At 40.0% G+C, this 12,365-nt stretch overlaps 1 protein-coding gene across 11 annotated transcripts in view; it reads left to right on the top strand.

Annotated features, from left to right (window-relative positions):
• Positions 1-12,365, top strand: part of pphln1 (periphilin 1) — a 34,526-nt gene that overhangs the window by 8,244 nt on the left and 13,917 nt on the right. For 6 of the 11 annotated variants that reach the window (XR_014870438.1, XR_014870437.1, XM_085139034.1 and 3 more), the window contains 4 exons: positions 393-479; positions 1,529-1,564; positions 2,413-2,468; positions 6,946-7,083. Coding sequence is in view for 9 of the 11 variants with exons in the window: in XM_085139034.1 (XP_084995160.1) it covers positions 393-479; positions 1,529-1,564; positions 2,413-2,468; positions 6,946-7,083 (317 nt within the window). In the remaining 2 variants the exon portion in view is untranslated. The remainder of the gene's footprint in view (positions 1-392; positions 480-1,528; positions 1,565-2,412; positions 2,469-6,945; positions 7,084-12,365) is intronic. The other 5 variants (XM_085139038.1, XM_085139036.1, XM_085139041.1 and 2 more) reach the window with 3 other exon arrangements.

Here is a 12,365-nt window from a genome sequence, read left to right as displayed (position 1 = left end):
GTAATTAGTTCTGGTCTTAACAACCAGCTGATGGAACAAATTATGTAACAGCACTGCTAAAATGGAGTGGAAAGTGTAGTCACTGCTTCCACTGACAAGTTCTACTCATAAGCCATTTGTTACCTTAGCTCAGGAAGAGGACACACAGCCTCTGAGTAAACATCGTTCATTTGGAAAGCTAAATTTTATACTAACTATCCAGAGCACAAAAGTAAATAAGGTAATCTGTGTGTGCCTGTAGGCCCTGATTCAAGGTCATGTTTTAAGTTCAGCTCCTAAAATGTGCATTGTTCTGAAATGGATTGTATATTTTTTTTCTTCCATCCTTCATTTCTTATTTTACTGTTATTCACTGTCTGTCCTGCTGTTAACCTGGCTGACCGGCTTTTCAGGTGTGGATGGTCCAGAGGGTCACACGGGTGTTTCTGAGCACCTCTGGGGGGCACTCTTTCCTCAACAGAGTGGACATGACACTTTGGGTCTGTACATTGAGCTATGTAAATAAGCTTAGACTTGGGTGACAGTAAGCTGGGTTGTTGTTCCTTTCTTGCATCCTTGTCATTTTGTGTTCTGTCTTGAGAAGGATGCAGGAACAGAAGACTTCAGGCTTTTTAAATTTCAGTGACTTGAGAGTCGAGCCGCCTCTCAAAAGAAAAAGTATTTTACAAAGGAAACTTTTTGACACAGACATTTTTTTTCACCCAGGTCTTTTGTAAGTTATATCATGAAAGTAGTTTCTGAATTAGAGTTTAGTACAGACTGCTGTATTGTTATCAATACCATTTCCACTACCCGAGGTACATTAGCACTTTTCATGGTTCCTGCACTTTTATAAAGTAATGTTAAAAATGATTTAAAATGTCAGAGATGTTCCAATTGAACACATTTTCATCACAGATATATCATTTAGTGTTATATTACACACTAATGACTACAAATACATCTTGTCTGGAAATACATCTGATAAGATGACTCTGTGTGGGAACAGTGAATTTTACAGCTTATCTAGAAAGTGGCTGAATAATGTAAGAGCGTCATGGATTGCTCTTTGTTTTTTCAGTCCCACCCTCTCACTTGGAATGTTATGGAAAACCAAGTCCACATAATAGATTTCCTGTAAGACCACCAAAAATTATTAAATAACTATACTGTAAAATGCACAAGTGCTAACGTATCTCCATGTGCGGTGCATGTTCTTTATTCATTCTTGTCTCTAATCCCTCTAATTCCCCTGTTTCCACCAGTGTTTGTTTTTTCTTTTGGGGGGGGAGGTTGGTTTTGTTTCTTTTGAGGTCCACTTTCTATTTGATTGGCGCTTTTTCACTCACGAAGTGAGTGCTTAGTAGTTTTCATGGCTAACATGGCAAAATGTTGTCATCTGAATGCATGATTTGAACGAGTTTTAAGAGTAAATATTTTTAGGGAAGCATTAGAGTAGTTGTATGCTCCATAGGTTGCTTTTAGATAAGAAAACCCAAGCAATTGTGATGTACTTGGCCGGTGACCTTACGGTTTGGTCTTCCAACAGGGTATGAAGAGACTTATTCTCAGAGCAGGATGATCGGTAAGTACAGCTCAGTATAGCCGTCTAAGACTGGATAGACTACGTCTTGTTTGATGAGTTAATAGACAAATTAGCCACTTCTCCTGGATTATATTTCAAAATGTATAGCCATGCATTCCTTTGTTTGTTCAGTGGAAATGAATTAAAAAGTAAGATGAGGTGACATGCAGAGGATTTGTTTCAGATATATTGAAAAGTTACAGTTGTCAAACCTAATCTATTCACAGTCTGCGTAACCTGAGAGAGACAGAGAGGGTTTCTAATGTCTCCAGCAGCCAGCTTTGCTCTCCGTTCTGTCTACCACTTTGTCAGGCCTCATAAAGATGCCACCAGGTCGTGTGTGCAAGTAGAGGGGAGAGGGTATAGGATGTCTGATGGATATTCCTGAAGCCAAAGCTGCCACTCCGGAGTGTTTTTGTTTCATTTCTAGGTGCTTGAAGTTTGTTAGTAGAGTTGATTACAAGGCTTTGGACAGCGTAGTGTTTTTCTTATAGAAGGAAAGTCAGTAGAGGAAGAAACTCCTTCTCCAGTGACTAGAGAGGAGCCGTGCATTCAGCCAATGAGATTCAGAGCACCGTTGTGTTTCTTGATTGTTCCAGACCTTCTAGTATAGGTACCTCACTGGATCCTGGAACCAGACTTCCAACACATTTACAAGGCTGCGATCTCCATAAGCACCCCTATACTTACTTTCCAGACCGACTTGCTTGTCTTCTTTCCGTTGAATTTCTGCTTCCCTCGTCGTTTCACCTTTTTCTCATTTCTTATTTTGTTATTCCAAATATCTTTTTTTACTCTAACTTCAGTCTTACTGTTTCTTTTTTTTTGTCACTTTTCAATTTCTATAGACAAAATTCCTGGCCTGTCAAGAGAGGGATCCCCACAGAGTGCAACATCTGTCAAGGTACTGTTTTTCTTGAGGTTTTCATGAAGGATCAAAAACTTTAAAGGATTTTTCTAAATTGTGTTTTTTTTAATATATTGTAAGTACAGCAGTGGAGTCTCAGATGTTCTGTGCTTTATTTTGTTTGCATACCACGGTGTCTGCCTATGTCACTGTACAGCAGGATACATCTGGAAGTCCTTAAATTCCATCCTCCTAATAAGTGTTGAGTCCCATCAAAGTATGTTAATGGGTTTTAAAGTGGTCCTCATGCAGGGCATAAAAGCCATCGGGCCTCCACTTTGTTTAACTTTGTTGTAAGCGGGCTTCAGTTACAAGAATTTGTAATGATATGGGGGAAAGGGCTCAGGTGTCGACAAAAAAAACAACTTTTTGTGTCAAATGTGGATATTTCTTGATTGCTTTGTTGATAATGTTTTGTTTTGCTGATGTCATCCATCTCCAACTATGCAGAGGAGTGTAAATACAGTCAGTTGTGATTAGGCGCAGTACATGTGGCTGTGGCCACCCAGAAGTGTAGAGAAGAAATCAGTAGCCCAGGTCACAACTTTATCACAAGATCGTAACCACAGAGTCATAAGAAGTGCCCGTGTAACTCTGGGATGTATTTACTCTCTTTATAACGAACAATAGTTTACTTTTACTTTTAAAGAGCACGTCTAACTGCGTTTGGCAGGCCCTCAGTTTCCTGTTGATGACGCAGGGAATGGGTCTTGTGATTGTGACAAATTAATATGGGGCATCGGGCTCACAGGGAATCGGTATTCAGCAAGATTCAGGTCAACACCTTGTGTGTGTTTGCATGCTCTGGCAACTTAAAAAGGTTTTGCTATTATAGCTGATTGTGTGAGGGTTAAAAATACTTTATACCAACGTAATTACATTACTTCTTCTAAATGGAGTCTCTGTATGCATGTATGCCAGCAACTGTTTATCTGGATGTCAAAATGATCCCATAATCAAGTTGTTTTTGTTTTTTTTTAAAGTGTGGTTATTTTAAAACAACAGCAACAAAGTCAAACCATCTGAATATCACATTGTATACACAAGAGGACAAATTAGTACAAGTGGATTTTGATAGAAATTTTGATAGAAATAAATATCTGAATATACAAAATTACATATTCCCTTCAGTTATTGTGACCAGAATAATTCACAGTATTATTATAGTAAATCTATAAGATTCACTATAATACTCTTATAGATTATTATAGTGAATCATTAAGAAAAAAACATGCATTGGTAAAATAGAAACATTTCTTTTTTTAAATATCACAGTTTTAGTCATGGCCCTTAAATATACACAAAATAAAGTAATTGGGTTAAGTGATATATATCCATATCAGATATTTGACACCTCAGCAAGCTCTGCTCTGAAAACCTTTTAACAGCAATAATCTTTTCCCTAACATGAAACAGGAAATAATTAAACGATCAAGGACCTGTGCAGTGCACGAAGCTTTTATCACTGCCCTATTTATTATTCAGTCAGCACAGTTAAAAGTTCCAGAGTTTTACTGTCTAGACACGCTACAACCATTCAGTTGACTAATGTATGTTATTAGCCTAATGTTCCCGTTTTCTACATACACAAACACAGCTTTAAAGAGTTATTAGGACTAAAAAAGTCAAAATAAAGAGCTTGGCAAATGTTAATACCGTTAACCTTCAGTTATCCAGCTCATATTTGTCCACTTATTTTTCCCCAAGTATGGTGGACTAAATTGCTCACCGTTTTGTTCCTCTCCTCACACCAACAATAGTGTATCTGAAGTAATTTGTTAACCCCTCAGCAGCTCTGGGTTCATCTACCTTTTATGTGCAGCTTAAGAAACATGTATGTAGTTTTTACAAAAGGGCGCACAGAGTTCAGCTGTTTGGAAGAAAGATGATTTCTTTTTATGTTTTGTTATGTTTCAGAATATTAAGAGTCAGTATTGCAGCGGATCTCATCTTGTTGTGACTCTACGTTGTTGCTTTCCTGCCTTCACACATCAAAAAGGGGCCGTGCACAATATACACAAATGATGCATTTACTTTCTGTGATAAATGTTTAGTGATTGCTCACTCTGAAAAAAACAAATTTTTATCAGCTTCACTGCTTTGAAAATGACAAACTTTAACTTTATTGCTGACAAGCATTTATGGCTTGTACATGTGAAGAATTTAGACATAAATTCACCTTGACATTTAAGTGCCATTTCAAGTGCTGGACACACTTGATTCAGATGGTAAAGCCAACCATTACAGGCAAGGAGGGCTCGATTTTTCGTACAAATTCCCAGTGGAGGCGATGTCGTTGTGTACACATGAAAATAAGCTGAGTAACAAATAACCAGACAGTCACCCTCGGGTTTATACACGAGAAATTACAAGATGAAGCATATAAACAAAGTTCTTTCTTCTCCTTCTAATGATCATTTTTGTCAGAACCACCTACCACCACCAAATCAACTGCTGTGATGAAAGTTACTCAGCGCCCCACCCCTCCACACACACATACATGCACACTGGTGCTTCTGCTGCTGTGTTTGATCTAGCCTGTGGTGCATTGTTGTGTGTTCTCGGGGCACAAACCCATAACCTTGGCCAAGATGAAAGGCCTGCGCTGTGCCCCCAGTAAAGCTTTGCACTAATGGGCCTGGTCACTGCCTGCTGTGGGGATTCAACAAACACATAGGCTTTCTGGAGCCATCCCAGACAGGAGACACCAAAGACGGGACCTAAAGAGCACCACCGGCTCTGGCTTCAAGCCAGGGTGGGCAGGGAGGTCATGGGCAGGTTTCATCTCAACACAACAAATTCCTGTTAGATAGAGTGTAATGGTTTACCAGTAAAGGGCACAGATCTGCTGAAGGAAGCAGGAAAAAGTAATACAAATGCTCAAAGCACTGCTGTAGAGTGGCATTCAGTCACTGTGATATTTTTAGGAATTCTAGCAGCATGCATTCAGGAATGGCAGTGTCATTGGGTTGGTTTGCCACTCCACTACTTTAACCTAACAAACAACTGAATATAGCTATGAGAGACTTAGGATGACTGGATGATCAGAGTATGAGCCAGCAGATGAGCTTGCTGCAGTGATCAGAAATGTCATAGCTCTTGAATTTTGGGCTCTAAAGTTTGATAAGTTTTTTAAAAAGTCACGTGCTGAATAGACTGCAAAGAGCGAGATCCTGAGGAACTGTGATGCTTGCTCAAACTGTAGGCATTTTGAAGAACTAAGCTGTTACATCAGCGTGATGATGTCCAAACTATTACATAGAACAATATTAAGTCCAGTGCTGTTTCTCCATTTTACAGCCAAGAACAAAATTCAGTTCCACTTTTTCAGAGTTTGCCCATTCTGCTGAAACAATAATGTTTTGATTTATTACAGTTAACAGAAGATCTATTTTGAGCCTTATCTTGAGAGCAGAGCACGATTTCCAAGTTAGGCTATGCTTTGCGAGTTGAAATAAAGAGACTCAGACGAGGGATATTTTTCTGCTGAGGTGCAGTAGATGCCATCTTTCATACAAGTCCAAGCATATACATGGGACTTATCCCAAGCATAGCTTCAGGGAGAGTATTGGAAGGAGGAATAATTGGATGATGCTTTGCACTGTGCTTTTTTTTATTATTATTATTTTAGACCGCACTCGGCTTTGTGATGTACCATCCCCTGTAATTTCTTTCTAGTCATCTATGGATGAAGTATGACTTAGTTGCCATGGCCTGTTTCCCTTAATGTATGAGTGGACTTTAGTCATGGTTGGGCAGTTCTGCTCCTTGGCCTTCAAACTTTAATAGTATCAGGAAATGAGCAAAAGAAATTGACCAGCCATCCAAGTCGGCCTCATTTCTTCCCTTAGATCTCTCTTGTGGCTTTCTCGGTAGTATTTATGGATGCCTTGGTTTCCAATTTGCCCATTAGATGCTTAATCATGGCTTGTCTGGCTGTGATTTCTTTGCTCTGAAGATTCTGTCTTAAACACAGCTAAAATGTGAGTTTTATGGTTTTCCGTGTTATAGATTGGTTCTACTAAACTGCAGGGTTACTGCTTGGGAAGAAAAGCAACATTAATATTAAGCTAAGTTTTGATCGGTAACAAACATTTTAGACTTTTCTTTTTAGTCTGGCAAAGGCTCTAGATATATTTTGTGCCTCACGTATAGATTTCTATACTGCAAATTCTGTGTATATGTTGTTGTTTTTTCCACTGAGTCCACTCTGGCTTTTCAGTTTTACTGTATGCCTCATCAACCACGTCTCCTTCAAAGTTAAAGAGTCAGTAGGTCATGTCGTAGCACAGCATTGACTGTACATCCTTTACAATTCAATGTTGTTTGATTGCTGTAGTAGAGTAGTAGTATGATTTCTTGGCATAAATGTTTCACGGCAGTGGTATATACTGTTAGAAATAACCATTCTGCTGCTTTCTTAGTTTTCCTTAAATATCCCTGCAGCTCACACCTTCCTGTTGTTTTCCTTTAGGAGGAAAACCCCCCTCCAGAAGGAGAAAAAGAAGAGCCACTGGTAATTCCCATCGTGGAAGAGAGCCAAAAATCTACAGACAATTTCCACGAGCGACGAGCCCTTGCCATTGCAGCCAAAGCCCAGGAGATAGAAAAGGTACTTTTTCCTAATACTTCAAATTTTCACATCATTGCGTTTTTCTGACCCGCCTTTCCACAAGTTCTCTGATTGGGGTGATACAGCATGTTGTCCACTAATCACAGGCCTCATTCTCAAACTCCTGCGTGTTTTCCTTGGTCATGACAAGTAATTTGCTCTTGATGGCAGGCAAGAACCTTGCATGGCAGCTCTACCACCAGTTATAGTGTGTGTGTTAATGAGTGAATGTGAAACACATTGTAAAGTACTTTGTCGAAACCTGTGGATAAGTGCAGGCTATTTACAGTTTTCTTGTGCTTCTAGCAAAGAATAAAAGTCAGATTTGGATTTATATCCTATATAGGATCTTAAATTGGTAATCACAATGTATTCCAGGGATGTTTAAACAAATTTGAAGGTGTTCTGTTCTCAGTTGTTCTTTTTGGGAAGGAAAAATAACTGTATGCCCAAACCCTCTCATTAAAAACTACTAATTTGTCAGACTTTTCTATAAATGTCAACTTTGGCAATGCAGACCACATTCAGTACTCTTGGCACCACATTCCCATGCATATGGTGGCCTTGGGTTCTCTGACTCACATGTGGCATGCTTTACTGGATAGGCACTACTGAAACAGCCACCTATTATGTTCGTAACAGGCAGGAAATTAACTTTGCTGTCTTCCAGTCACAATGCTGAGTACCTACTGCTACCCCCTAAAAAATTTCACTGTTGCAGCCACATTTAGAGAAACGGTTAATTATTTGAAAAACGGGAGGCCGGTGTCTGTAGTTGCCAGCATTTTCCTGGTAGCTTCTCTTAATCTTCCATCCTGACTCACTGACTGCATAAACCGCTCATTATACAAAATATCTGCTTAATATCGCACACGGCTCAAGCATGGCCCCCTCGGCGTCTGACTCATCTTTGCAAATGCTCGCGCATGAAGCGGTCTGCGCACCGGGGTTTAGAAACATTAGAATGATATACAGGGTACAGGGGACACGTAAATGAAGGCAGCAGCTAGGAACGGCTTATTCGCTGTAAAGAGCCGTGCATAAAATAAACCGAGAGGTCGACCGCTTAACAGAGCTTAAAAACACCCCAGGCTCGAGGTTCCAGCTCTGCTCTGTTACCTAATGAAGGCCATTCCTGCACCAGTGAGCACTGCTGGTGGTTTAACTGAGACCATTAAACCTGAGCTAGCTCTGCCCTGGAGCACAGACTGCGCCCTCACATTGAGCTGCAGCACAGAGCCTATAGGCTGTAACAGCATTACTGCTGACGCTGCAGCTTCACGCCTGTTTTACAGCCTGTCTGTGTCTTCTCTCATTTTTTTACAGCAAACTTTATAACGTCTGAGCTATGCGAGCATTATTTCATGTTTCCAGGTATTATGGAACGTTAGTTTAGAATGCTTACGAAGACCCGTGTCAGCAATCTGTAGGTACTTTACTGCCATCATCAGTATTACTCATAATTCTCTGCTATCTTCTAATGTGGTGATTCAAATCTAGGTATACATGTATGATAAACAGTTTGAAATGAAAACGAAGAGGGGATAAAGTATTGCGTTTTCACAGGGATATGATGTTTCAGTATTTCCTTTCAGGATTTGCGATTCTTAGATAACCATCAGTTTCTATTGACAGCTGCAGCTTTTTGTTTTCCCTGTGCCTTTCTCTGGCTTTTGTGATCTTCAGATCATCCGTATGTGTAGGTCGTTTGCGATTTGGCAGCTCTTCTCCTCTTCCATGAGAGACTAAACTGTTTATCCCAGAGCTGAGGTCAGAAGATGAGTAATTGAATCAAGATTTTTTTTCTTCTCACATAAAAGAAGGATCATGCCAGAAATAGAAAAGGCTGTATTTTTAAAGCATCACGGAGAATTGCTTTCACATGATGGTCTTTTAGTCTCTGAGGTGGCAGACAAACCGAGCAGTCACTGGAAGCTGTATAAGCACTCGTCTGGTGACTAGTTTTAACGCCCCATTTTGCTCTGACCCACAGCTAAACATACTTAAGCTGTTCTTTCTTTCTTTTTTTGGCTCTGAAATAACAAAGTCACTTTCTCATGTGCTCTTTAAATTAGCAGCAGTATTCCTGTTGGTGTGGGCACTCGTGTTAAGCCATTTGACAAGTGTCAGCCAGATGTTTGGCTTTCTGCACCCAATCTGGTCTAGCCATCTCTTCTGTACACACAGCCACAAATGCACAGAATCCAGAAGCCCCTCAGAAGCAATCCAGGTCATAATCTAAACTTTGTTTGCGTAGCTAAGTGAAGCTGGTCTTCTTGACTTATAGTCTAAACCCCCTTTCTGGTTGTCAGAGTTGACTTTGGCCACAGGACAGACTAACCGGTTATAGTGAGTGACAAGGCATGATAGTCAGTCAAGGGTATTATGTTTTGCTCCTCGTAGGCCCAGACTGCCGTACAAAGGGAGTTTTATTTCATTTGTTGAGGGATCTAAATGTATTTGACAGAAAGCCAGACACTTCCAGCCTCTTGAGGGCTTTTTACGTGCAGAGATGACAGAGCTGGACTGAGGTGCCAACTTTAATGTTTAAAATTTGTTCCGATTCTCTCATTTTTAAAGCCCAGCACGCTCAGGGGCGAGATTTGTAAAAAGGATTTGTCCTGCAGGGGTGAACAGCGAGCAAGATGCTCTTTTTCTCAAACAACCCCACCCAAAGTCGAGACGTGCTCCTTCCCTTCCTGGTTGGATAACGGGACGGATTGCAGGAAGAACTTTGTCAGCACATTGTTTAGAAATAGCTCTCCCTGTATTCACAGAAGGTGTAGACCACTCACTGATTGGATCCTTCCTTCGAACGTTTGATAGGTCCACTCTGTTATCAGCTGATGAAAAACCAAAAAGGCCATTGCTCTGTAACTACATTCATCGTGCTGGGGATAGTGGCTGTCGCAGGTCTCCTCTCTATACAGACTGCTTGGGTTATCAGTTGTGTAACATCTTCTGCTCAATTGTTTATTGTGCATGAGGAATGTATAGAAAAGCCCAGAGGAGACTGTGTTTTTGAATTTGTTTTGTAGTGTTCCCCACAAATCTCCTGTGAAATGATTTATTGAACATTTCCCATCAGCTGCTTTTGTAAACAAGAGACCTGGATAAGGTTGCATAAGCTGTTTGTACTGTAAATCCCTCAGTAGGTTTGTGTATAAAGCTTTGGAAATATCTGAATGGGCTTGGTAGGAAATATGATTTCCCAATGCTGTCCAATTAAAAATGAGTAATAATATCAGCCTGAAAACACAACAGTTTTTAGAGCCAAGTAAAATCAAAGTTAACCACTGTTCTTTTCTAATTACAGGTTATTGGTTTGTTATTACAGGTAATCTGTGTGTTTGAGTTGGCACTGCTCACGTAGTCAATGTGAAATTAAGCTAATCTAAATTAAGTGAAAGTAATTTAGCTTTTTCCTAGTTTACATCATTACTAAACCACATTTTAGATCAGGTGTAACAAGCATCTCCTGTAGGCTGTGTTTTACTATTCAAGCAAATGTTAAAACAAGCTGCAAACAAGCTAACGTCTTTCAGCTAGCACACCTTCAATAGGAAAAGATTTATTGAGTAAATGCAAATTTACGCCTCTGTCAGTGCGCCCCAGGGTGGCTGTGGCTACATGTAGCTTGCTATCACCAGTGTGTGAATGTGTGTGTGAATGGGTGGATGACTGAATGTGTAAAGCACTTTGGGGTCCTTAGGGACTAGTAAAGCGCTATACAAACACAGACCATTTACCATTTTTAAGTTATCTGTAACAGTCTTGTGTATATCTGCTCTTGAGACTGTGTTGGGAGACACAGCAAACCTGTCATCCTGGAGGAGTTGGTAATACCTGCAACCACTGTAAGTGCAGGTATCCCCTCACCTCATGCTTGGTTTTACCCTCCACGTTTAAAACCATTCGTCTTTTGGTGGTTGTATCATTGTTGCCCCTCTAGTGCACTGCTGGTTAATTTCATTAACACCAAAGTAGCTGACAATGATTAAGAACCCTCTCTGCTACTTAACTGACCAGCTCAATATCCCAGAAGTCTAAGTGACTTGATGCTATACTGATTAAAAAGTGCTCCTTTAATTTTTTTTATTTGAGCAGTGTATTACACCTCCGTTATTTGTCTTCTGCTGACTGTTCACTGTGGATGGCTCCTACGCAAAAATAGAAATGTTTCATTTTTCCTCCCATTTGTGCTCAAAGCATTATCAGCAAGGGTTTGCAAAAACTCTCATAGTGAAATCAAACAGGCAAACTGGTTTGGCTCCGGTTTTCTTTCTTAAAAATTACTGATAATGATGGATAGTGCACTCACAATGTCCTAGTTTAATGCATACTTTGGAAAGTTCCCATTTGTTGGAGGACAAGGACAATAACTGTGTTTGACAGGTGATCTCTATTTGTGAGCTTTTCTCCAAGCATACTTTCTGTTCTAGTGAAAAATCTATAAATAAGCCAGCGAGTTAGAAAGCCCCGCAGCACAGAAGCCACCGTTGGTATCTGGTGAATGAAACTCTCCCTTCCTCCCTAGCCTAATTTTACACACACAGGCGTGTGGGCATATGTATAAACACACATGTCCACTCGTAACCCTTGTCACTGGACATCTCCTTGTATGAGACAGGCACGTACAGTTGAAGCTTGATATACTAGGCAGCTGTATCTGTAGTTAGGCATGGAAGAGAGTTTCATACAAATATATATGTAAAAAAGTATTTGAGTATACTGGCAAAAAATAGACCAACATATCATTTTGAGTCTGGAAAAACAACAAAATCAAATAAACCAAGGAGATGGAAAGAAATAGGAACCTAACAATTATTTCACTTGAACAGATTGTCTTGGTTGTTGTTTTTTTTCTTCCCTCCTATAGAGGGAAACTAGCAAAGTTTATGTGGTCGTTACATTTCAACCTACCCCAACAAACTGTTGAATCAGCTCTCTCCCCCTGTGTTTTTAACCAAGGGTGTCAAACATAGGGCCTAGGGGACAGAACCAGCTGAGCAAGACTCCAATCTGGCCCACAGATAGCCAAAATTGCCAAAGTATTAGACTTTTAAATGTATTTTTTAAATGTATTTTCATAGGTTTTAAAGATTTGGCTGCTGATAAAGACCTCCCCCATGGTCATTCATACTACACCAGGGTAAATAAGTAAAAGATTTATCATGCAAGTCATGATGTTGAGATAGCACTTCTTTTTCTTATGTCAGGGATTAAATGTGTAATTGGCCCACTTAAGATCAAAGGCTGTAGGTAGCTGTCAGAGTTTAAGC

This window comes from Neolamprologus multifasciatus, chromosome 17 (genome assembly GCF_963576455.1).
Source record: "Neolamprologus multifasciatus chromosome 17, fNeoMul1.2, whole genome shotgun sequence".
In the NCBI taxonomy this organism is placed as follows: Eukaryota; Metazoa; Chordata; class Actinopteri; order Cichliformes; family Cichlidae; genus Neolamprologus; species Neolamprologus multifasciatus.
Note: the sequence above shows the minus strand (reverse complement) of the source record. Positions and strands in the feature narration are given on the sequence as shown.